Genomic DNA, 24,971 nt, shown 5'->3' on the forward strand with positions numbered 1-24,971 from the left:
AAAGCAGTGTGGTTTTGGCACACCTGGCCTGAACTCACAGTGCTAAGGGTTTATTTCCCAGCTCTGTACGCCACTTAGCTGGATGTGGAGGTAGGTCACTTACACCCACCTTCCTCTGACCCAGCTTCTTCCTCTGAGAAGGATAACTAGAAATACCTGCCCACTAGCTCACAGAATTGTAGTGAAGATCAAAGAGGGTCAGACTTACACATAAGATTTGCTATGACACCCATTGCAGACGTGAATCATGCAGCTTTATTCTATGTAGGAGAAAATAAATGTTTGGTGAATAATTGAACGAATGAATAAATAAGCCCAGTTTGCTGATGATCTTATTTAAATCCAAGACTAAATGCAGGCATGACTTCATCTTTAAGGTTTATATAAAATATAACCAACATATATGACATCATCATTACAAAGAAAACTCTCTTCCCCATTAAGTCACTGATGCTTAGACCTTCTTTATATGGGACAACATTTTTTATTCCATCATTTGAGATATGGCTTGAAATGCACCAGGCCTGAGAAAGGTAACAGTGAGACTTACATTATACTAAGGAATATATCACTATTTTCCTTTTTTAAAAAGCATGTTCTAGGGCTTCCCTGGTGGCACAGTGGTTGAGAGTCCGCCTGCCGATGCAGGGGACACGGGTTCGTGCCCCGGTCCGGGAAGATCCCACATGCCGCGGAGCGGCTGGGCCCGTGAGCCGTGGCCGCTGAGCCTGCGCGTCCGGAGCCTGTGCTCCGCAACGGGAGAGGCCACAACAGTGAGAGGCCCGCGTACCGCAAAAAAAAAAAAAAAAAAAAAAAAAGCATGTTCTAATAGGGACTAAGGGGAAAATGAGTTTCTTTTGTTTTTCTTTGAATTTTAAATGGAATGTAGTGTGCTTTTTTTTGTCTGTACTGCTAAAGGAGAGAATAACTGTGTGATCTAGAAGCCAGACACCTACCACTCTGGTAGGTTATAAAAGGGGTCCTTCTCTATTTCCTCCGTTTTCCTGCCCTTGAAATTTTGGACCTCCTGCTTGATTTAACCTGACAGATAGCTATAATATTGATCTGAAGTTGAAAACAAAAAGTAAAGACAACATAAATCCTAATTTATATATATCTGTGTATATATAGATATAGGTATTTCTAATTTGGAAGAACATTAGAGTCGATCACAGGGGAATTTTATTGATTTATCCCCACATACCAAATGCTCACTGATCTGCTCTTGCTATGATCAAAAGAGTCATCACAAACACCATAATAAAAAAAATCCACATGAAGAATCGGTCTATGACTTTTGCAACCTTTTTCCATTCGCTGCCCTTGGAATTGGTGGCCTTATGGTCTTTGAGGCATTTGGCAATGTATTCGATATTCCTCGTCAGCACTTTGTACTGTGCACAGTAACTGTCAACATCCTGAGGGTTTTCACCCTGGTACCTCAAGTCATTCTTTAAGAGTTTGTTCATTTCCTTCTTTCTGGGAAGGTCTTTATTTCTGGTCGTCTTCAGATTAGCCTCTGGAAGGTTGCCATAAACCTTCGTGAGGTGGTCCTCCTCCCTGTCTTGGCGGGGTCTAAGGCAGCTCTCACCCACGTCGTAGACAAACAAGATCCTAGACATGTATTTCAGGATGACTACCCTGGCCCAGTGTGGCACTGGCCGGGCCTCAGCCCCGCAGAAGTGGATATTCATCACCATAATGGTCAAGGCAGTGGAGGCTGTGATCAAGGCCATTGTGGCTATGTAGTATTTGCCTGGAAAATAACAACAACCAAGTTAGCTTAAAACTGTCCTTGTGTTTGGCTCAAAAAGAAACAAACACCTTTTCTAAGGAAGCTATATACACCTTTTCTAAGGAAGCTATATACTATTATAGACTTTTGAATAAAAGTGGGTTCAAATCCCAGCTCTGTCATCACTAGACTTGTGACCTAGAGCAAGTTATATAATTCTGGTAAGCCTCGGCTTCCTTCTTAATAAAATGACTATAATATTAGTATCTAACTCATAGGACTATGACGAGGCTTAACTGAGAAAACACAGGAAAAGTTTTCAGCACTGTCCCCTGCCCTGAGTTAAAAGGTTTGTAAATTTTTGCTGAGGTCATGTTGTGAAAAACTTCCACTTTCAACGAACAAATAAGTAAACAATGAATGATCTTGGTCAGTTTTCAGAATTGTCTTTGGACCTTGTTAATATGAAAGCTCATTACCATTGGGGAAGAAAGGAGACTGCGTCACTCTCAGTCTTTAACATGTGATTGCGTAAAGCAAATATTCATGAAAAAGGAAAATTAAGGAAGGAAACAATAAAGATGAGGGTACAAATTTCTGAAATGTAGAACAAAGAACCTAGAAGTTGAACAAAACCAAAAGCAAGCTTTTTGAAAAGTGTAATAAAATTGATAAACCTTTGATGAGGCCACTCATGGAATAGAGGTGGGAGAAAGAAAGAAAAAGGGATGCAAAAGAAAAAAATAAGAGAATAGAAATTTAGAAAACAATAAAATAATATTACAAATAGCTGTATGATAATACATTTGAAAACCTAGATGAAATTTCTGCGAATATATAAGATGTCAAATTTAGTGTAAGAAGAAAGAACACTTAAATAGAAATAGGAATTAACCAAATACCTCTACCCACCCACCTTCCGAAAAGCTCTAGAGCCAAAAGGTTTTACAGGTGAGTTTCACCGTATTTTTAAGGAACAGATAACTCATATCTTATGCAAGTTGTTCCAAAAATAGAAAAGTGGGAAAACTGCCTAGAAAATCTCATTTTATGAAGTAAATTCAGCCTTGGTTCCAAAAGTAGCAAGAAAGGAAATATTAAGGCCATTTCATTCATAGACACATTTGAGAAAGTCCTATAAAAATCATTGGCTAACTAAATACTACAGTGTCTTTAATTGATAATTCATCATGATAAAGAAGAGTTTAGTTCAACATCAGAAAACTGTAATATAATTCACTAACTTAATGGGGGAAAAGAAAAAAACTCACACGATCATCTTAACAGATGAAGACAATGCATTTGATAATGATTATCATCTGTTTATTATTTGTTAAAAGCTTTGAGTAAACTAAAAATAAATGGAATCTTTCTTAACATTGTCAAGGCTGTGGGCCAAAAGCCTGGATCAAATGCTACACTTGATGCAGGAAACTTCAACACACTTCTATGGGATTGTAACTCTATTTCATAGGTGCTACAATAACAAATTGTGACAATTAATAAAGTTCTCAAGATCTGTGTACACCCTTCCAAAAAAGATACATTTCATATTATCACAGACACAGAAAAAGTAATGCTTGTAAAATTCTTGAGACATGTTCTGAGACATCTTTCTTTAGAAATTGATCCAACTTGCTTTTGAATCTTACTTCTAAAGAAGAGAGAGGGATCTGTCAACTGATCTTGCCTCAAACAGGGTTATTATTAGATGTTGTCACTGTCAATCATTTCTGCCTCAGGAGAGGTGATAAAAGTACCAATAAACGTCTTCCTCTTTATTAGTGGTGGTGAGAAAGGAGAGAACCTTCTGTGTCTATTTCTCAAAAAGGTGTACGTGAGTGTGTGTGGGGGGGGGGGGGGGGGGGAGGTGTTGCTGGGAGAGACGTAACAAGGAAGAGATCTCCAAACAGAGAAACCAATGTAGTAACGTCTAAATACTGGGTAATACTGGATACAGGAGAGGGTAAAAGGGCAGTACAATACCCCTTTTATATTGCTTTCTAAGTCTCCTGGTGTTCTGAAATTTCTCCTCATTGATTACATTAAAGAACTAAAAATTAGGTCTAGCTTCTGATTCTCATAAGCATCTATTACAACAGCAAGTCATTGAGATAGACGTATTGATCTGGGTGTTATCCTTGGTGGCAGGAAGTAGGTATTAAAGGTGTTAGGAAGGATCTCAGAACAAGGGAGGTAAAGGAAAGGGGAAGCAGGGATGGCAGCCACAGTCTACACTCCTTCCCTTAGAGGGACATTTCATTATTGCAAAATTTTGAAAGTGTGTTCCACTTGAGAATCACCTCAGATTCCCAAATCTTGCCCAAGATTGCTTAAAAAGAAAAACAACCTCTTTGGGTGTAGGAACTTGCATTTTTAACAAGCTCTTCCACACCTACTATACCCAGTAAAGGTTGAGAATTATTCTATCAAGGGTAGACGTCAGGCTTAAAAATCCAGCTCATCATTTTCAACACGTTTATCACTCTTCCCAAGAAGAAATCCCTTGTAACGTGATAATAATAGTCACTTTTCTCTCAGTCCTCACCATATGCCAGGCTCTGTGTTAAACAGTGGCACAATGAGGTAGCAATTACACAAATTTTGCTGATGATGAAGTAGAGACTCAAAAACTAAGTAACTCTCTTAAGGCTGATCAAAGAATGAGTGGTGAAGTCAGAGTTCAAACGCAGATTTCTTTGACTTCAAAATCAGGGTCTTAATCTATAAGCCAGTGGTTATTAGACTTGAACAAAAAGCTCATCGAAATCACCTAGAAAGCTTTTAAAAACATTTTGCCAGGCTTTACGGCCAGAGTTTCTAATTAAGTAGATCTAGGGTGGGCCCTGAGAATTTGCATTTCTAAAATGATGCTTATGCTGTGGGTCCAAAGACCATACTGTGAGAACCACTGCTCTAAACCACATTGTTCTCATTCCTCTTTTGGGTGAACCTGGAGACAACAAGACCAGCTTTGTTTCCAACAGCCACATCTCTTTTCAAAGATGCCAATTGAAGACACCAAATGAAGTATGTGACAGCCTGTGTTGAGTCTGAAGTTGACCTCATTGTTAGGAGTTTAAAGATACAGATACAACCCCAGTTACCACAGTGCTGACTCAAAGTGTAAGACACTTGAACTCACCTATCAGAGGGACATTTTCTGAGGCTGGCATGATCTCTGCCACCATGAGCTGAAATACAGTCATGGCCAACAGTATGGTCACTCCCAGGGAGACCTTTTCCCCAGAGGCTGCTGGGAGATAAAAACTCAAGGGAGCCAGAAAAGATATGAGGACACATGGGATGAGGAGGTTGACGATATAGAAAGAGGACCGCCTCTTTAGAAGGAGAGTGAATGTCACATCCGGGTAAGGCTCAGAGCAGCAGCCATAGGAGATCACATTCTTCACAGCAGGCATGCCATGCACCTCCCACTCTACATCTTCGATGAAGTCTGAGAGGTCTCCGCTGTCCAGGGCGTTGAATATATCCACCTGATTGCCATTGTAGGTCCAGGAACCAAAGGTCAGGTTGCACTGCTGGTTATCAAAGGGGAAGTAGGTGACATCCACCACACAGGAGCTTTTGGTGATGGCTGGTGCATCCCAGGTGATCAGCCCATCATACCGCAGGACCACGTTGGTGTTCACAGGCTCAGAAGATTCATCATCAGCCCTGGAGGTCAGAGGAGGAAGATGAGAGCTGCTCGCCAGGACAACTCACCGAACTCCTTACCCCCGATAGCTCAGCACCCTGTGCCCATCACTTCAGTGTCTTGGTAGTGGATCACCATTCCTGTCACCCTGGCTTGAAAGTCTGGAATCAACTCTAATTTGCCCTCTTCTCCATTTCCTGTGAATAGTTAGGGCCGAGTTCTCTTGGATTCTTTCTTTAAAGCATCTCTGCTTTACGTCCCTTCCTCTCCATTCCCAGTGCCACTCTCTTGGTCCAGGTATAATGATTCAGACACCCAGACAAAAAGTGAACGAGGCTAAAATCTAACAGGGGGCTCTGCTTACCTGATTTTGTTAACTGTGGGCACAAGAATATTAAAGTAACTTTTTGTTGCTGTTGAAAGAGTTGTACATGTTTACAGTAGAACATTTGAAAAACACAGAGAAAAGATTATTCACCCATAATCTAAGAGATAATAATTTATTCTAGATATAATTTCTTTTTGCTTTATCAACATTTATGCCTTACATCTTGAGGGTACAGAATTTCTGTTTCACTTTGGGGAATGACTCTTTCTCCATGACCATTGTAAGGCAGATGAAACAATGATCAAGGTTCCTCAGCCACCCTTGGCCAGCGGCTGGCTGTGTGACCTGAGCTAGGTCCAAGTGATTCACTCTCCCTGCAGTTTAGATCTTAAGCAGAGTGACCCAAAGACCAAAAAGACTCACACTGGTGATGGCTCCCTATAAAAGTCAATTAATTATTATTATTTTGTTTAAAAAAATCTCAATATTCCCCACTGTCTTGAACTGTAGAGTAGTCCTGGTTTGTCCTTTCCAAGACCTGGTCATTGATTTTTTTTCCTTTAATTCAGTGAGCTGTACGATATCCTTCCAACAGATTCCCTTTGTCACAAGGTAGACAAAGTCAGTTTCTAATGCTTACAGCCTTAACTGGTATGTTTCTGTTAATATTTTAATGCACATTTTTCCAAGTGTTCCTTATGATTTTTTCCCTACAAAATATATTATGGCTAAATGTAATGTGGTTTGCTGAATTAGATTCTTACAGAAAAAGTACATTAGTGGAAAAACTGGTGAAGTCCAAATAGTCTGTAGTTTAGTTAATAGTATTGTATTAGTCTTGACAAATGTACTATGGTTACATAGATGTAACATTAAGGGAAACTGGGTGAAGAATAAACAAGAACTCTGTACCATCTTTGCAACTTTTCTGTAAAATAATCTCAAAATAAAAAAGTTAATTTACAAAATAACATTGAGACAATTTAAAAACATTTATGATCATCTGTTCATATTCTTTTGCAACTTTATTTTTGTGGCTAAATGGTATTCAATTACATTCCATTATAGAGATGTGCCATAGTTATTTAACCAATTCACCTATTTTCAACATTATGGTTGTTTCCACTTTTTACATTTACAAGCAATGCCGCAGTGAACATCTCTGTAGTCAAATTGTTGCGTTTATCCACTGACTCTTTCCTTAGGTTAAATTGCTAGAAGAGGGTGTGTTAGATCAAAGAACTGGCATGTTTTAAAAGTTTTTTTCCTACTTATTAAAATTTAGGTACCACAATGTTAACTGTAATGGTCTGATTGGGTCCACTCTAATCAGAGCATTACAGCTGAATTGTGGCACTCGATTTTTAATGGAGGTCTAGAGAGGGGATCTTTAACGTGGTCTTGTGAAGAGAACAAAATGAATATTTTGAAAATGCCTGAACCTACCCTCTGTAACAATGAGAAATATATATAGTTAGCTATACGAGAAGTGAGAACTGGAGGATGGGAACTCACCCATCCTACCTTCCTTGGTGTAAGAGATCTCGGGGTCAGAGAGAATCTATCTGGAGCTAGAATAATTGTATTAGTCATGGTCCCTGCAGAAAGTGGATGGCCCACTCAAATTAGATAATTTGAGGAGTGTTTAATGCAGGGACTATTTACAAAGGTATGGATAAGGTGTAGGGCAACCACTCCAGGGCTAGTAACAGCAGAGCTATTACCATTCCTGGGCCCAAAGAGGTGAAGGGAAGGTGCAGTTACCAACACCTGGAAGGAAAGACTTGCTTAAGAGGGTCACCATGACAGGAGCTATACCTTTCTGTCAAGGGACACAGCAAGCCAAAGATAATAACTCTATAGGAAGAGAGCAAGGGAATACATGCCCTAACCTCACTCCCTTTTCTCCCTCCAATTGCTCACTGGTGCTTCTCATTGACCCAACCCAACCAGAAGCCAGAGGGCAAAGGAGCCCACTGTCTGAAAACATCACCCCAGCTACTCAGGAGGAGTTTAAAGACATTACTATTTAATTACTTCATGACCAATATCTTGTTTTATCTCCCTGGTTTCTCTGATCACATCTTTTTACAGCTCAGCACTTGCACTGGTTTCCTATGGCCGACCAAATACTTCCAAACCTCCTAAGTTCAGTGTCCTAGACGTTCCATGATCTACTCCCATCCCACTCTGTAGCCTCCCACTGGTCTCTGATGTCTCCCACTGGTCTCCTTCACTCGCACACCACCAGTCAAGACTGAAACCCTAACAGATCCTGTGATTGTCTCTCCTTTACTCAAACTCTTTCTTCTATCTATAATACCCGCCCCACTTTCTGCAAATATAAATCTAATACATCCTTCAAGACAGCTCAGATGCCTACCCCTCTGAGAAGCCCCGCCTGCCCCTCCAGTCTGATGAAATCCCTTCACCTTTGAAGGGCTCTGGTACTTTATTTCTGTGTTATGAGGGGCTTACATTTTACATACATTTCTTATTGGACTGTTCATTGAGGTCAGAGACTGAGTCTTAAAATCCTAACCCCTCAACACATGACTGAATGCCTTGCGCAGAAGAAGGATTTAACAAAGAAAGGTAAGTGGGTTGATTGGATCAATATGGCTCATTCTCCTTTAGAAAGTAGCAACGACATCACAGAAATATCACAGAGAGATTTGGGTTAAAATCTTGGTCAGTTGCTGTAACCTTGAGCAAGTAACATTTCTGTCACCCACCTGTAAAAGTAGAGGCTATAATACCTTAAGGTTTCTTTTTAAATGTGATATTAAGTAAATAATTAATCTATTAATTTCTTATTGCTGCTGTAAAAAATTACCACAAACCAAGTGTCTTAAAATAATACAAATTTAGCATCTCTACAGTTGTAGAGGTCAAAAATCCGAAAATCAAGGTTTAGGCAGGGCTGCGTTCTTTCTAGAGGCTCTAAAGGAGAGTCCATTTCCTTGCCTTTTCCAGCTTCTAGAGGCTGCCTGCATTCTTCGGTTTAGGACTCCTTCCTTCCATCACTCTGATATCTGCTTCCTTTGTGGCATCTGACTCTCCCACCTCTCTCTCTTATAAGGACTTGTAAGGTTGTTTCCATTGGCCCCAGCAGGGTAATCTCCTCTCAAATCCTTAATTTAATCACACCTGCAAAGTCCCTTTTGCCATGTAAGGTGACATATTCACAGACTTCAGGGATTGAGATGGAGACACTCTGGGGGCAATTATTTTGTCTACCACACTATGTAGAGCCCCAATTCACTGCCTGACACACAGTAAGTGTCCAATACATATGAGTTTCTTCTCTTTCCCTTCCCTCTGTTTCTAACTGTGTTCTATTTTCCCAACTAGAAAATGAAAAAAATTACAGGGACAAAATTTCAAAATGGAGGTCGAGAGGGCAGCGTTCAATAATATGACCCTAAGAGATTATTTAAATTGTTTTCCTCTTACCTTCCCTTTCCTCCAACCCTTAGTGCCCTTCACGCAGTCCCTTCTCCCCTGATCAAAGACTGAGCTGACTTCAGCTTCGCACTTGAGCAGAAAGACCTTTCCCAGCAGGGGCTGTAAGAAGCAAGATCTCCAGAACTGGAGAAGTGTGGGCTGGTGAAGGAGAGAACAGTGAGAATCAGCCAGTTTTTCTGGTACCAGACAGTGCCTGGAACCTCGACATAGGCTTGTCTCCTTACTCAGTCCCACAATCCACCCTTTTTCCTATCTCCAGTCTCTCCGTCTTTCGTGTGTCCCCCTTATCTTCCCTTCCACGTCAAAAAGAAGTCCCTCTCGGGCTCCCCTGGTGGCGCAGTGGTTAAGAATCCGCCTGCCAATGTAGGGGACACGGGTTCGAGCCCTGGTCCAGGAAGGTCCCACATGCCACGGAGCAATTAAGCCCGTGTGCCACAACTACTGAGCTTGCTCTCTAGAGCCTGCGAGCCACAACTACTGAAGCCTGTGCGCCTAGAGCCCGTGCTCTGCAACAAGAGAAGCCACCGCAATGAAAAGCCCACGCACCACAATGAAGACCCAACGCAGCCAAAAATAAATAAATTAATAAATAAATTAAAAAAAAAAAAAGAGGTCCTTCTCTTTCTTTTCAAGGCTAACTTCTCTTCTTGTACTGTGACTTCTTTCCTTCCAAGTCTCTTTCAGGATTTCGCCTCTCTTGGTCTCTCTTATTCTCTCTGGCTCCTCTAATCCCCTCCCAGTTCTGTTCCCAAGTCTCCCTACCAACTTCCCTTCCTCCCAGGCCCCTCCCACCTCTCTCCTCTCTGCACACCGCTCTCAAGAGTAATTGGTGCCTGCTGCTTTCACTTCCCCATCTTGCTTGTATTCTTGCAATTTGGCTTCTTCCCAGCTTTCAAAGTGTGCTCTTTCAAAGGTCACTCATGACTTGCAAATGGGCAAATCTAAAGACTCTTCTAAGAGTCTGTCAACCCTTCCCAAGCACTTCACTTTGAGTTGTTCCTAGACATCGTTTCTTCCTTTGGTTTCTATGAGGCAATTCTCTCAGTTCTCCTTCTACCCCTTTAACCATTTCTTCTGAATGTTCTCTGTAAATTTCTTCAGTGAAGAAATTCTCCAACTTTATCCTCAGCCATTTTCTTTCCCTCCTTGAGCAGTTCTATAAGGGCTTAAAGGGCTTTTGATAGCTCTAGCCGTGACCTTCTTTCCAGGCTGAAAACTTGCCTTTGCAATCTCTTTGTTGGTTGTCTCCTCTGTTCCTTTGGTCTCCCAAACTGAACAGGTCTCACACCAAACTCATCATCTTTTTCTCCAAACCTGTTCCTCTTCTGCCTCCTTTATTTCCAATGTCATCTTTTTTTTCTTTTTAAGGCACTTTATTGATGTATGATTGGCATACAATAAATTGCATACATTTAAGGTATACAATCTCATAAAATTTGACATATGTATATCCAATCTCATCTTACAGTTTTTCCATCCTTTCAATTCTCTAAGCTACTTAAGCAGAACTTAAAGCTAAATTGTAGACAAATCTTTCTGAGTACAACAGGGTACCCAATTTCTCACCAGGTCTAAAATCCAAGTATTAAACCGTTCCATTAAAATCCAACCATTAAAACTCCCTCATAATAAACACACTTCTGAAATTTCTGTAATCCACTCTTTACCTAACCTAAAAATGTCAGGAATCCTTGCACCCTCTTATACTAACCATTATATTGGCCATATACCTATACTAAACAACCCCACCAGAACTTTATTCCTTTACTGACTTGGTAACAGCCAATATCTGCTTGAGTCATTATATTGTGAAAGAGCTCACTACCTCTTGGGAAAATTCATTATTCAAATTATTAGTTTTTTTTTAATTGCATTAAAATGCAATTAAAAAACCCTTTAACTTCTACTCAGTGTTTTGGGTTTTGTCCTCTGGAGGAATTTTCTCTTTTTTCTCTACCTTATTTTTCCTATGATTGCCTATGACAGCCATCAAGTCTTCCTAAGGACCTCTCTCTTCCAAACTAAGCATCAATAAATTCGACTGCTCCTCATATGAAATAGCTTCCAGGCCCAGGACCATCCTCATCAATCCTCAGCAAGTCTAACCCATGGATTCAGGCACCAATGGCGAATCTAGCTGTTAAGCATCTTCCTGCCCAAACTAACTCTATCACACATGACTGGATCACCTGCCTTATACCCCTCTTTATTCTCCCTACCACCACTCAGGAAGCCCATTTTGTGGTCTACAAGTTTCTGTACCAGTTTCTGAGAAGTATTTATATTATATCAGGGAGCAGAAGATTCTGCAGGTCCAGGGATTCAGGTAGAAGGACCAGGGTCAGGGTCCTTCCTGGGGACCCCAAAGGACTGGGGTCTCTCCTTTGCCTGGTCCTCTAACTCTCTTCTATTCTCATTTCAGTTGTTTAAAGGAATGCAAATGACATCCAACTATAAGTCCATTTAGGGTTTCCTCTGAATAGTAAAACTCTGATGTTACTGAGAAGGAGAACACACAGGAAAATAGAGGATCCAAAACAGAACTGTCCATGATAGGAGGGGAAAGAAGACTAAAGAGTCAATCCAGAGGAAAAGAAAAGAGTTGATGAATCAGTGTGGTGAAAAGGGTCTGTGTGTGAAAGAAAAGGGGATCAGAACTCACACTTCTCAAAGCCAGCGATCTCGGGAGGAAAGGACGGAGAACGGGGACAAAATTTACCAAAGACACAGCAGGCTTGTGTGAGCTCATGAGTGCATAGCTGGCTTCTCTGATAAAGGGGGACTGGGATAGGCTTAACTTAGGTCATGCCAGCTCGGAAAGAAGTGTTTCGGTAAGGGCTGGGCACTGCTTCAGTCAATCAAAGCAGGAGGAAAAGGAGAACCAGCCTTCTGTTTTCCTCCAGGGAGAATTTTGAACTTATAGAATGCTGTAAGTGTTCTATGTAAAGTGTATCCTCTGATTACTCTCCTGCACCCTGTGTGTGGGACGAGGTAATGGACATCCTGGCTCATTCTCTTGCCTGTTATGTACGTGTGTGTGTGTGTGTGTGTGTGTGTGTGTTGAGGGGGGTGTGAACCAGAGTACTAAAGCACCAGCACTTGGATGTGATCTTGCTTGGGAAGGGGTATGGAAGAGTTGCCATTCCAGAGTGGGGAATGGACAGCAGCATCAGGACTATGATTCATGAGGTCATGACCCTCGGACAAGCTCTCTGAGTAAGGACTGAGACTAAAATCCAGGCTGCAACCTACCAGTTGCTTCTTGAAGGGAAACACGTCCAGTAGAAGGCTGAGCTCTCCGGAGAGTCCCCCTGAGCTGCTCCTCATTCATATGGCTCTGCTCAGAGGAACCTTTCCCAGCCCTGAGAAACTTGAGTTCCAGAATAAAAAGAGAGAGGAGCCCCTTTGACAACAGGTGGAGCATCTGAACCTGAATTGAGACAGCTATCTGTTTCCTTCTCAAAGTGTGATCCGTGGAACAGCAGCAGTACCGTCTGGCGCTTATAGAAAGGCAGAGCGTCAGACTCTACCCCAGACCTACTGAATCAGAATCTGTATTTGAGCAAAACCTCCTCAGATGATTCGTGCACACTTTACAATTTGAGAAACTTAAACCTTACCTACCCACTCACCAAGGCCCCTTGCTCTCGGACCAGGAAAAGGCCAACTGGTGATCTTATGATCTAGTTCATCTTCCACTCCATACAAGGTCCAAATTCCATAGGCCAGCTTCTAGCAGGCCCATTCTGATTTAATCTTATTCGTATCATGTATTTTTGATACATGATCTTAGACAAGGGAGCACCACTGTTAAGGGTTGAATTGCATCTGTGAAGACTTCGTATGTTGAAATCCTAGCCCCTGGCACTTCACAATGTGACCTAATTTGGAACAGGGTCATTGCAGATGTAATTAGTCTAGAAGAGGTCATACTGGTGTGGTGTAAACCCTAATTCAACAAGACTGGTGTCCTTATACAAGGGAAAATATGGACACAGACAACACACAGGGAGAACACCATGTGAAGAAGAAGGCAGAGATTGTGGGGATGCTTCTACAAGTCAAGAAACTGAAGATTGCCAGCAAACACCTGAGAAGCTAGGGGAGAGACAGGGAACAGAGTGTTCCTCACAGGCCTCAGAAGGAACCAACCTTACCAGTACCTTTATCTTTTTTTGTTTGTTTGTTTGTTTTGCGGTACGCGGGCCTCTCACTGTTGTGGCCTCACCCGTTGCAGAGCACAGGCTCCGGACGCGCAGGCTCAGCGGCCATGGCTCACGGGCCTAGCCGCTCCGCGGCATGTGGGATCTTCCCCGACCGGGGCACGAACCTGTGTCCCCTGCATCGGCAGGCGGACTCTCAACCACTGCGCCACCAGGGAAGCTCCAGTACCTTTATCTTGCACTTCTAGCGTCCAGAACTGTGAGACAATAAGTTTCTGTCATTTAAGCCACCCAGTATGTGGTACTTTGTTACAGTAGGCCTAGAAAACTAACACGGCTTCTAATACAGTTTCTCATCTGAAAAGGGGGCTGTAACTCTAAGATTTTATGACCTATTGTTTTATTATCTGAGGTTTTATGACCTTCACTTCAGGGACTAGGAACATGAATAGACTTAACCTCATGCAAGTTTTAAACATTCCTTTTCCATTATGTTTACATTCTGTTACATCAATAAATTCATTCCTGAGAAACTACTGACTTGCACTTACTTGTTATACAGGACAATATCTGGCCTCCACACCAGGTCGCTGGGGATCCTGATGGAGTCCAGTCCATCATACTGGTCTCGATCCCACGTGAGATACGCATCGTGCCAGATTTGGCGGATCCACAAATAGGCAGTCAGAATTTGATTTCTTTCATCCTGCACAATTAACCCAGATACAACTTTATCCCATCAACACCTCAACCGAATGCACTTGTCTCTAGAACACTCATCTTTAAAACAGGAATTCCAAGAGCACTAGTCTATTTCCAATAAGAAAGTGAGAATTTTTCCAGTCTATCCCCTTGACTGACTGCCAGGGAAATGTTTTTTTCTGTGATTTAGTGTTCGGAATGTAAAGTGGACAAATATTTAAATCATCAGATCTCTGCATGGATCAACTGCCCAAATTTCTCTGAAAATAGATCAACCGATGATTCTTTTGAATGAAAAAGTCGGCAAACATCGATAATGTACTAAAGAAAAGTCTTTCAAGTTTCATAACTTCATGTAATTAAACACATATAAGCATTATATAAGGTAAGTCATCTTAAAACAACAGCTTTTGGGCTTCCCTGGTGGTGCAGTGGTTAAGAATCCACCTGACAATGCAGGGGACACAGGTTCGAGTGCTGGTCCAGGAAGATCCCACATGCCGTGGAGCAACTAAGCCCGTGCGCCACAACTACTGAGCCTGCGCTTTAGAGCCCATGAGCCACAACTACTGAAGCCTGTGCGCCTAGAGCCCATGCTCCGCAACAAGAGAAGACACCGCAATGAGAAGCCTGTGCACCGCAACGAAGAGTAGCCCCCGCTCGCAGCAACTAGAGAAAACCCACACTCACCAACAAAGACCCAATGCAGCCAAAAATCAATTAATTAATTAATTTAAAAAAAACCCACCTTTTAAAAACTGGGGATAAAATTCACATTACATGAAACTCACCACTTAAACCATTTTAAAGTGTACAGTTCAGCGACTTTCAGTTTATTCACAATGTTGTGGAACCATCACCATTCTCTACTTCCAGAACATTTTTTCACCCCAAAAGAGGAAGCCTATGACCATCAAGCAGTCTATCACTATTCCCCCATTATTCCCACAGCCCCTACTCTGCTTTCTGTCTCTATGGTTTTGCTGATTTTGCACATTTCATAGAGATGGAACATGTAATGTGTAATCAACTTTCTTTAGATGATCTAAGACTGTTAGTGTTAATGGCCGGGATTACATAATTTAGTGAAATTAATTTTGTAGAAAGCTTTCTTCCCCTGGAGTTCCCTTCTCCCATCAGCTTGCACACAGAGCTCTCTGTTCTCACTTTCTCTCAAATTCCCAGTTCAGACATTCCCGTTGGAAAGCACTGTTACTTTCATTCTAAACATTTCAGAGTTACCACTATGTTACTCACCATATCCTTAATCTGAGAAAGTGTAATCTGGAGCGTGACATTCAGAACTTTATCTGTATCCTCTACTGGACGAAGAGCATTGGAATAATCTTCAAAAATGTCATTAAACAACTTGTGAGCATATTTTCCATCTGCTGTTTCTCCAGCTGCTCAAAAGAGGGACCTGATCAACATTCAGTGTCATGTATATTTCAAGGCAAAGAACAACAGTCCAAGGACTAGCGTTGGGGATAACCTAGCATCAGCTGGGGACAAGCTCTAGGTTGACGGGAGTTATTTTTCTGGCACACCCTACAGGATTAGTATGAGTCAGTAAGAAGACGAAGTACTTCCTTGCAGTTAGAACATTTGTTCTTTTTCCTGGCCCACCCTAAAACCCAAAGAAGTGGCCCCAGATGAGTGACAATGGTTACACGCCCACCAGCCTCTTACCTCTCAGTCTGGAGCTAGCAAAGTAAATCCAGCAAAAGGAGATGCAGAAGTGGGGCCAGTTCATCTTTTCCCTAAGCCTCTGTAAATTCCCAGCCAGGCAGTGCGGTCTTCCAGTTCTCTCTGTGAATGGGAAGGGTCTGGTCACAAAGCACCTACTCTGCCACTGTCTCTGCACAGCAAAGAGCTCAGGCTTGCAGTGCACGGAGGGCCCTAGGTCCTGAGATCCCTCCCCACTGGTAATCTGAGACTGGCAGCTCCAGTAGCTGAGAAGTCAGGAGCCCCAGGTGTGTTAGGTCAGGCAGTGCTGTTCTGGGGAGCCACCCTTGTTGAGCATCCCTAGCTACCTTCAGCAGGAATATCCAGACCAAACATTCAGGGGAAGAGAGATAGGAGTCTGACACTCCCTGAGATTCCACCTAAGCAGACAGGACACTTTCTATACCTGCAGCAAGAAGACTCAGGCAGGGACTAAGAAAAGCAGGGACTCTGGAAAGGCCCTATGCACTTGGAGTGGCTTTTGAAGAGGGAAAGAGAAGCAGTTCCACAATCTCCGGAATAGACTGGCATTTGGGTTTCTTCTGTGCTTCTGCTTCTCACCACTCATTCCGTTGTCCCACTGAGCACAGATCTTGTATAGGAAGGTGTGTCTGTGTGTGTGTGTGTGTGTGTGTGTATGCAGGTGGATGGGGGGCAGAAGAGCATTCGCTTGCTTCAGAAGCAGCGGCACTATGATTTGGATTAGCAGTGCAGGACCTAGGTTTGACTTCCAGCCCAAATCCTCCCTCACAATACAGAGCTTTCTTGAACTAGAAACTGGGAAAATAATATCCCCTGTCTCCCAGAGCTACTGGGATACTGTATAGAGAAGCACTTTGTAAATTGTAAAGCACTATGTAAATGTTAGTAATTTTCACCTCTGATCAGCTTTGCAGATACAGAATTTCTATATTTACCAAGTCACCCAGTGTTTACTAGCTCTTAAAAAAAAAAAGTTACAAAGGCTAACCAAATCAGCATGAAAATGATTCATAACTGGTGATGAAATTACTAAGGATGCTTTGCATTTGAATGCTACTTCTTATAATTTCAGTCATTTCTCATATGTGATCTAATTTTGCTCACACAAAAGAATGTCAGTTTCCAGTTGCCACAGCCTGTCCCTTCTCTTGCCTGGGGAAACTGCCTTGGGAAACCAAATTAAGATCATTCAGTTGCCTGGAATCAGAGCAAGGAAATTGGATAGCTGTACTTCATCAAGTTACAGCCTTCTGATGAGTCACCCTGTCCCTCTTCAGGAACATATCTTCCGAATGGAACAGACACTCAAGCCTCAGCTAAGTGCGTTTCCTAATTGCCTATGCCCTTGTGTTGATTGTGAAGACGTTATTTTTCTGACGCCCTGAGTCTGACTCACTCATCACATGACACAGTTCCCAGTGCCCACGCACAGGCCTTCCTCCTCCCAAAAACCATCGGCTCTGGAATCTCAGAGGCTGAAGGTCCTTTTGAAATTGAGTTGAATGCCTCATTTTCTCCTGAGGAAACTGATGTCTAGAGATTCGAATGGCTTCCTTCCAGCAGCACTTGGCCGGAGACAGACTCCAGGCCACCCACACCAGTCTGATGTGCTCCCCACGTTAGTGCAGCCTCTCCTTCTCATGGTGAGAGAAGCTCTGTCTTATGTGTCTTTGATGCCTCACATCACTGAGAACAGCCCCTGGGAATAAGTGCTCAGTGAACACGTGGTGTTAGCTACTGCAGCTGCTGCTTGAAACCTGCCTCGAAAGTAATCATCTCTGGTAGTCTGATTGCTTTTGATTAACTCAGTTCATTCAGTTGGTCACTTTAAATATAAAAAAAGATGGTAATACTTGATGCTCACCTGTCAATGTTAACACAAACCAAATTAAACCAATACTTTTGGGGGGAAAATTCTGAATGAATTTTGAAATTCTGAAATTAGAAATTTCAAAATTTGAAATTTCGAAATTAGAAAGTATAGAATGAATTCTCAAATTCATTCAGAATTTTCAAATTCTGAATTGAGAATTCAAATTCTCAAATGAATTCTCAAATTCATTCTAAAAACAACCACTAGGTGTTTTCCCTGGGACCGGTGCACTTTTACTGTTTCCCTTAGCTCCAAAACACACCAAAAAACAAAAACAAAAACAGAGGGCTTCCCTGGTGGCGCAGTGGTTGAGAGTCCGCCTGCCGATTCAGGGGACACGGGTTCGTGCCCCGGTCCGGGAAGATCCCACATGCCGCGGAGCGGCTGGGCCCGTGAGCCATGGCCGCTGAGCCTGCGCGTCCGGAGCCTGTGCTCTGCAACAGGAGGGGCCACAACAGTGAGAGGCCCGCGTACCGCAAAAAAAAAAGAAAAAGAAAGAAAGAAAAAAAAAAAAACCAGAGAGAGAGAGAGAGAGAGACCTTTAACATAGTGGTCCTGTAGCTTGTAGGAAAATTATGGAAGAAGTAATCCGTTGAGTTCACCACTTAGAGCTCAATAAGGCTAAAAAGCAGGCAGATATGCTTTAGACTGATTTTCTAAAATACGGATTCAGACAATGAAAATAATCTGAATAAACCTCAGTCATCTAGAAATTTGGAACCTCCAGAGTACACCCTATTTCCTGAGAGCCCATTAACAGGAATGGTCATATCTGTTGGCATGTTAATTCAGGTTCACAGAGTCCTAAATAAGTTGGGAAGTTCACGATATTCATGCCAGCAGCTACCTTCCCCCAGCTCATGGGTAGAAATTCTGAGCAGCATTTCACCACAGTTTGTGTGGTATCACTATCTGAGGGAGTATATTCTGGCCAGAAAAAAGGGACCCACAATTCAGAAAATTTCTAGAGAACACAATAACCCTTTCAATGTCTGCACCTTTTGAGAAGCAGCCTTCCTTGCCACAATAAAGGATTCCAGTCATTTCAGAGTCGCTGGGAGCCAAATCCTCCTCTATGGACCAATCTTGAGGGACTTGTCTATTCCCAAAATATAATATTAGGCTATTAGAGACATTCTGTAAGATCTTAATTTTTTTGGGGGGGGGGTACGCAGGCCTCTCACTGTTGTGGCCTCTCCCGTTGTGGAGCACAGGCTCCGGACGCGCAGGCTCAGAGGCCATGGCTCATGGGCCCAGACGCTCTGCGGCATGTGGGATCTTCCCGGACCGGGGCACAAACCCGCCTCCCCTGCATCGGATTCTCAACCACTGCGCCACCAGGGAAGCCCCTTAATATGTTTTAACACAATTTTTGTTGTATAAGAAATACATGTCTAGTGTAGCAAGATTAGGAAGTATAGAAAAGCACAATGAAGGAAAAGAAAGGTCACCCAGAAGAATCCAACCAGGCAGAGACAGACAGTGTTCATGCGGCAGCCACCTTTTTCAATGGTCACGGAACTGTGTTGTCATGTCCTGTGAGATCTGGAGGGACCCAGGTCAGTAGCAGAACTCTGCCTCACTCCATGAAGATTATGAGTACAAAGAAGCGCGGAGGGTGCTTCTAAACACTCCTTTCCTGTTCTCATGGTGTTGCATTGTAGTTCACGCAGGATCTTCCTTGAATGGTTTCCCATCCTTTCCTACCTTCTCCCTCCCTCAGGGTCCCAGCTCAACCCTTTTTGGCTGAAGCTGCTGAGAACCCTTTGCCCATTGAGCTCATGCCTTCTGGGGGCATCCCAGATGCCACACCCACTTCCCTACTCCCTTACCCCCTCTGTAACCCCAGACAACCACTAATCTGTGTTTTCCATTTCTATAACTTTGTCATTTCAAGAATGTTATATAAACGGAATCATACAGTATGTAACCTTCTGCAATTGGCTTTTTTCACTCAGCATAATTCTCTGGAGATTTATTCATTTTATTGCCTATTCCAACTGTTAGTTTCTTTTTGTAGTAAAAAAATAACCATTACACACAATGTATAAAGATATAATTTTGTAACATCAACAATTGAAAGGGGTGAGAACAAATCTGTGAAAGGAGCAGAGTTTTTATGTGTTATTGAAGGTAAACTGATATAAATTCAAATTAGAGTGTTTTAACTTTAGTATGTTAAATGTAATCTCCATGGTAACCACAAAAAAATTAGCTAAAGAATATACACAAGGGACTACCCTGGCCGTCCAGTGGTTAAGATTCTGTGCTGCCACTGTAGGGGGCACGGGTTCGATCCCTGGTCGGGTAACTAAGATCCTGCATGCCGTGAGGCATGGCTAAAAATAATAATAATATACACAAAAGGAAATGAGAAAGGAATTTAAATGTTTCACTACAAAAACTAATGCAAAAGAAATAAATGCAGGAAATTAGGGCTCCATTCCAGGAGAAGGATGGCAGTGCTTCTGCTGTTTGGAATAGAGCTCCTGACTGACAGAGAATCCTAGTGAAATTTTTGCAAAAAGACCTTCTCCCCAGTAGCAGAGGGGGAGGGAGGGGGAAAGACAAAGGAGTGAAAAGCACAAATACCTTCATTCTGTTACATGTATTTTTTTAGCAAAAATCAAACATAATGCTTTGTAAAGGATTTCCCCCCTACAAATTAATATGGCATGGATATTTTCTCCATTTCATTAAATCTAGAATCAGAATATTTTTAACCTTTGAAAAGCTCATGGAGACCAACTAGCTGATCTCCCTTGTTTTACAGATGAAAAGTCTGCGGTCCACCCAGAGAGGGGGTAGACAGGACAGGATGACAACTCTCCACTGAGAGCCAAGCCAGAGACCCTCAGCCTCCCTAGGAGCCCAAGCTCTTAGCAGAGGAGAGCTGTCCTGGGTGCTCAGAGCTGTGGCAACTGCTAACCAATGCCTCCCAACTCACTGAAATCTCAGGAGGTTCCCCGATGGGCTTCTGATGCCCTATTTCACACTACTTTCTAATGGACTCATCCTGGACATGTGTCTCGAAATTAAAAAATCAGAACTTTTTTAAAGGAGTAATCTCCAAATTCTTTTACCATGCACCAAGGTTTGGGATAAGGGCTGGTAGCTAAGATGTCAAATCATGCCAAAAGGGCTACTACCCACTGAGGCTATACTCACTGAACATGTTCCAGTTTGTTTTGTCTTTGTTTTCATAATCAAGAAAAGCAGTATAAAGTAGAATTTAAGAACATAAACTCTGGAGTCAAACTGCTTGGATTCAAGCCTTCCTGCCACTTCCTAGCTGTGTAACTCTGGAGACATTCCTTAACCTCTCTGTGCCTCTGTTTCTCCATCTATAAAATGGGGACAATTATAATAGTATCTGCCTCTTAGGGTTGTTTTGAGAACTAAATGAGTTAACATATGTGAAACCCTTGAAACCAAGCAGTACCTTTCAGGGCCTTCCCAGGGATAGATGCTCCCCCACTATGTCCCCACCTCTTGTTTGTAGAAAAGCTATAGCCTTCTAGGCCTTCCATGAGTTCCAAAGAGCAAATTTAATGAGAGAAGTGAGAACATGAGGAAAAAAGGAAAGAAATCAAGCAAGACAAAGTTTAGCCATAAAACAAAGTCAAGGATCTTTAGTTCCTCCTCAAGGGCTATAGGTAACATCCTGAGCCATATCTCTGAGTTGTTTTGCAGGTACTGAAACCCCTACCAGGAGGAAGACATTAGCACACAGACCCCAGACTGGTTGGAAACAGAAGGCTGATGATGCTGACTTCTGAAATACCACCCAGTTACCTCACCACCAACCAATCAGAAGAATGTCCATGAGCTGATTAGGCATCCCGCAACCCTCACCCTTCATGTTGCTCTTAAAAACGTTTCCCTGAAAGCCATTGGGGAGTTTAGGTCTTTTGAGCATCAGTTGCCCATTTTCCTTGTTTGACACCTTGCAATAAACGTTAAACATTTCTTCAGCACAACCCTGTGTCAGTAGATTGGCTCTGCTTTGAGTTGGGTAAGCAGATACAAAATGGGCTTGGTAACACCCTAAGAACAGTGTGTGACCATAAAAAGTGCTAAACAAGTTGATGATTAAAGGGGGAAAATGCAACCCCAGCATTAAAACTTGAGCATGTAACCTGTAGCCACCATTTACCTATCTATCTATCCATTTCTCTCTCCTACCCCCTGCCCCCTGCCCTTCTCTCTCTCTCTCCACCAACTTCTTGACAGAACTGATTAGAGGCTATTATCTTATCTGACAAGCAGTTTGTACTATGAGTGGGAGAACATCAGTCCTGCCATTGTCTTGTCTTCTTTTTCACTGCAATATTAATATTATTGTCAATCCGCTGTGGATTTAATTACTTACATATTTTTGTAGCAGTCTTTTAATATCTTCTTTTCTGCTTTGTGAGAGTTAGCAGATCTAAATCTATTACAGAGGTTGGCAAACTCTTTAGGTAAAGGGCCAGATAGTAAATGTTTTCAGCTTTGCAGGCCAAATGGTCTCTGTAGCAACCACTCTTCTCTGCTGTTGTGTTGTGAAAGCGGCCAAAGGCAATATGTGAATGAATAGGCATGGCTGTGTTCCAATAAAACTTTCTTTATAAAAATAGGTGGCTGGCCAGAGTTTGCTGACCCTTGATATATGTCATCAAACCCTTAAATCCACTTAACCAGGCTCAAGCACTGCAATAGGGGTCAGCATCCCAGATGAAGACAGAGCACAGCCTGAAGGGAAAAGAGAGTCACGATGCAAAAGCTTGATGTGGGCAGGTGCGTGGGGAGGCCAGGGCCGACATTGAGTGCAGCTCAGCTGGTTCCATTAAATCCCACCTGTCTTCCAGTGCAGGAGCCCGGGAGCCCCGTACAGATCCCCAGAGAGGGAGCTCTCCCACATAAAAGGAAGAACCTGCAGAACCAGAAACACATGGGAACTGGAGAGTCCACAGCAGCCCTGCTTGATGTCTGGAGGCTGGACAGGTCTCCTCACTTCCCTGTAGTGACAATTAGAGTAAAAGCCCAAATCCTTACCAGCTTTCCATCTCTAACCCTCGCCCCTCACTCACTGCACTCCAGTCAGGCTGGCCTCTGCCATCCCACAAGCACGACGCCACCCCTGCTCAGGGCCTCTGTTCCTTCTGCCTGCGGTGCCCTTGGCCATATCCTCTCAGCTCCCTCTCTCTCTTCCTTCTTGGTTCAGTTCAAATGCCGCCTTATCAGAAGTCCCTTGCCAGACAACCGTACATAAAACAACACTCCACTCCAATCTACTCATCTTCCCTGCTTTACTGTCTCATCCCACTGTGACCAGCTGAAGTATGTGCATGTCTGTGTGCACTTGCTTGTTTCTTGTCTGTCTTCCTACTAGAGATTAAGCTCCCTGAGAGCGGGGGCTTGGTCTTGTTTTATGCTGTACTCCTAGACCCAGAGAAGACACTTTTTGATTGAATAAATGAGTAATATCTAGAATGAGAAAAGAAATCCAAGGAATTAGAAAGCAGGGAAAAGGTCAGCTTTCAGACAAAGGATGGTGAATATATTTCCTATGATTTATAAGCTTACCAGAATCTTTTTAGCACTTGTGTTATTTACAGCCTTACATTCCTAGTCTACTGCCGTATTATATTTTAACCTATGTCAAAGCAAACTCCTTGAGAACATGGATCATAACTTCTCTATATGTAGCCTGTGCCTTGTACATAATCCTGGATCAGAGGGAACAACCACCAAGGTCATCAGCAGCATCTGCCATGGATGCAGGAGGAGGGCAGGGAGGCATCTCCCCCATGTCTCTGCTGACCTAATGCAACAGAAAGGACGTAAAGACACAGAAGGAGTCCTGTGGCCCAGGTTCAAATCTTGGGACCACCACTCACTATTTATGTGAGCTTGAGTAAGTCACAGAACTTCTTTGAGTCTCAGTTTTCTCATTTGTAAAAATGATAACTGTAACCTTTACTTAAAAGGCTTATTGTGAGGATTAAAGAGAAAACAGATAAAGTGCCAAACACATACTTGGTGTATAGCAGGGTCTTGATAAATGTCAATATGATTCCCCTGCTGAACCACGTGGGCTCCAGCAATCAGCAAAACCTCTACTGGTAAAAAGAGAGCCATTACGTAGCCGGCAGAAGAGCCGTAAGCAGGTGATAAGGGATGTGCAGTTTTCTGGGTCAGGAGAGTATCTGGGAGTATCTGGGCTGATACTTGATCTAGGGTATCCGATGTGTCCCGGCGAAGGATCTGGGGACTGGGGCCGGCTCTGGTGTCTGTGCTTTGTCAGAGGGCGCATGCTCTTCTCCCTGAAATCCCCCAGGGGGGTATATTTGAAAGCCATAACACTTTACACAGTTGTATAAGGTGAGTACCTTCTAGATTCCTCTTATTCTGGGGGTTCGACTCACTGTGTGCTGAGGAGCCCCATCCATGAGACCCGTTGAGCCTCCTTTGCAAGGCCACTTGCTTCTCAGGGCTTTTTTGAAGTTCTTCTTTGTTCTTGAGTTTCTGATCCTTTTTCACCCCAATATGTTCTCAGCCCACTGGTTTTATTTCCTCTTTTCACAGCGGCTTGTGTGTTTCCAATTGCACAATCTTTTCCTGCTATTTGCAGTCACCGTCTATCTAATGACCGCGCAGAGTTAGGTGAAAGACAAGCGTGGAGGATGCAGGAGGGGGACTCTCTCCTAGCTACTGACGTCTTCCACAGACGTGCACCCCCGAGAAGCAACATGGCCCCAAGGTCCCAGATCCTCAACAAGCCCACTCCCATGTCCTGCCCTGGTCCTGGTGCATGGGAACTAGGGGGGCCGTGTTAAACCCAGAAAGAGGTGAGAGGGGCTTTCTCACCAGCGCAATGTCCTCCTTCATCTCCATTCCCACCTGCCCTCAGTGTCTGAGTCTCATCGGCTCAGGCCCGCTTAGCAGAGAGCCGCTAGGCATGAATGAGTAATTTAGGCCCTGTTCCTGAGAAGCAGGTTTTGGAAGAAGCAGATGAAGGAGGGTGCTGAAAAGGAAAACAGGAGAAATGGAAGAGTCCATTCCCAATTTGTTTCCCCAGGGCCACATTTAAGTTTTCTATTCTCTGTTTTTTCTTCTTCTCTATCATTGCCCTTGACCTAGGCTCCTTACTCTTGACCAAGATGAGAGGAGACAGGGAGAGACCCAGGAAGGACAGGGAAACCATGGGTCGGGGTGGGAGTGGTGGCTGTGCATTCATTGAACATGTGTGAGCCCTGTCAGGTGCTAGGCCATCGAGTTCATTGCCTCTTTTCAGGCCTTTTGGAGCCGTATTAGGGCATGGGATCAAAAGGGAAAATCAATAATACTGATCC

General features: G+C 43.0%; 1 protein-coding gene across 2 annotated transcripts; it reads right to left on the reverse strand.

The window, feature by feature from the left end:
* Positions 1–1,034: 1,034 nt before the first annotated feature.
* Positions 1,035–24,135, reverse strand: CHRNA9 (cholinergic receptor nicotinic alpha 9 subunit). 2 transcript variants are annotated; one of them, XM_027103109.1, is made up of 6 exons: positions 24,045–24,135; positions 15,744–15,863; positions 15,312–15,457; positions 13,904–14,058; positions 4,881–5,413; positions 1,035–1,756 (listed from the first exon to the last, which is right to left on the reverse strand). In XM_027103109.1, the coding sequence occupies exons 2-6, from the start codon at positions 15,805–15,807 to the stop codon at positions 1,212–1,214; spliced, it is 1,443 nt and encodes a 480-aa protein (XP_026958910.1). In that variant the 5' UTR covers positions 15,808–15,863; positions 24,045–24,135; the 3' UTR covers positions 1,035–1,211. The 2 variants fall into 2 exon arrangements, with proteins under 2 accessions (XP_026958910.1, XP_026958909.1); XM_027103108.1 differs by having other exon boundaries at positions 24,009–24,131.
* Positions 24,136–24,971: the final 836 nt, after the last annotated feature.

This window comes from Aethalodelphis obliquidens, unplaced genomic scaffold (genome assembly GCF_003676395.1).
Source record: "Aethalodelphis obliquidens isolate GAN/ISIS:26980383/991018 unplaced genomic scaffold, ASM367639v1 scaffold6, whole genome shotgun sequence".
NCBI classification, from domain to species: Eukaryota; Metazoa; Chordata; class Mammalia; order Artiodactyla; family Delphinidae; genus Aethalodelphis; species Aethalodelphis obliquidens.

Excerpts from the sequence above, each read along its gene's own strand:
- CHRNA9 (XM_027103109.1), bottom strand. The coding sequence starts at position 15,807 with ATGAACTGGCCCCACTTCTGCATCTCCTTTTGCTGGATTTACTTTGCT. Across the intron at positions 14,059-15,311 it reads TTTCTCAGATTAAGGATATG|GATGAAAGAAATCAAATTCT; the intron begins GTGAGTAACATA and ends TTAATTGTGCAG. Across the intron at positions 1,757-4,880 it reads AGAAAATGTCCCTCTGATAG|GCAAATACTACATAGCCACA; the intron begins GTGAGTTCAAGT and ends GTTATTTTCCAG.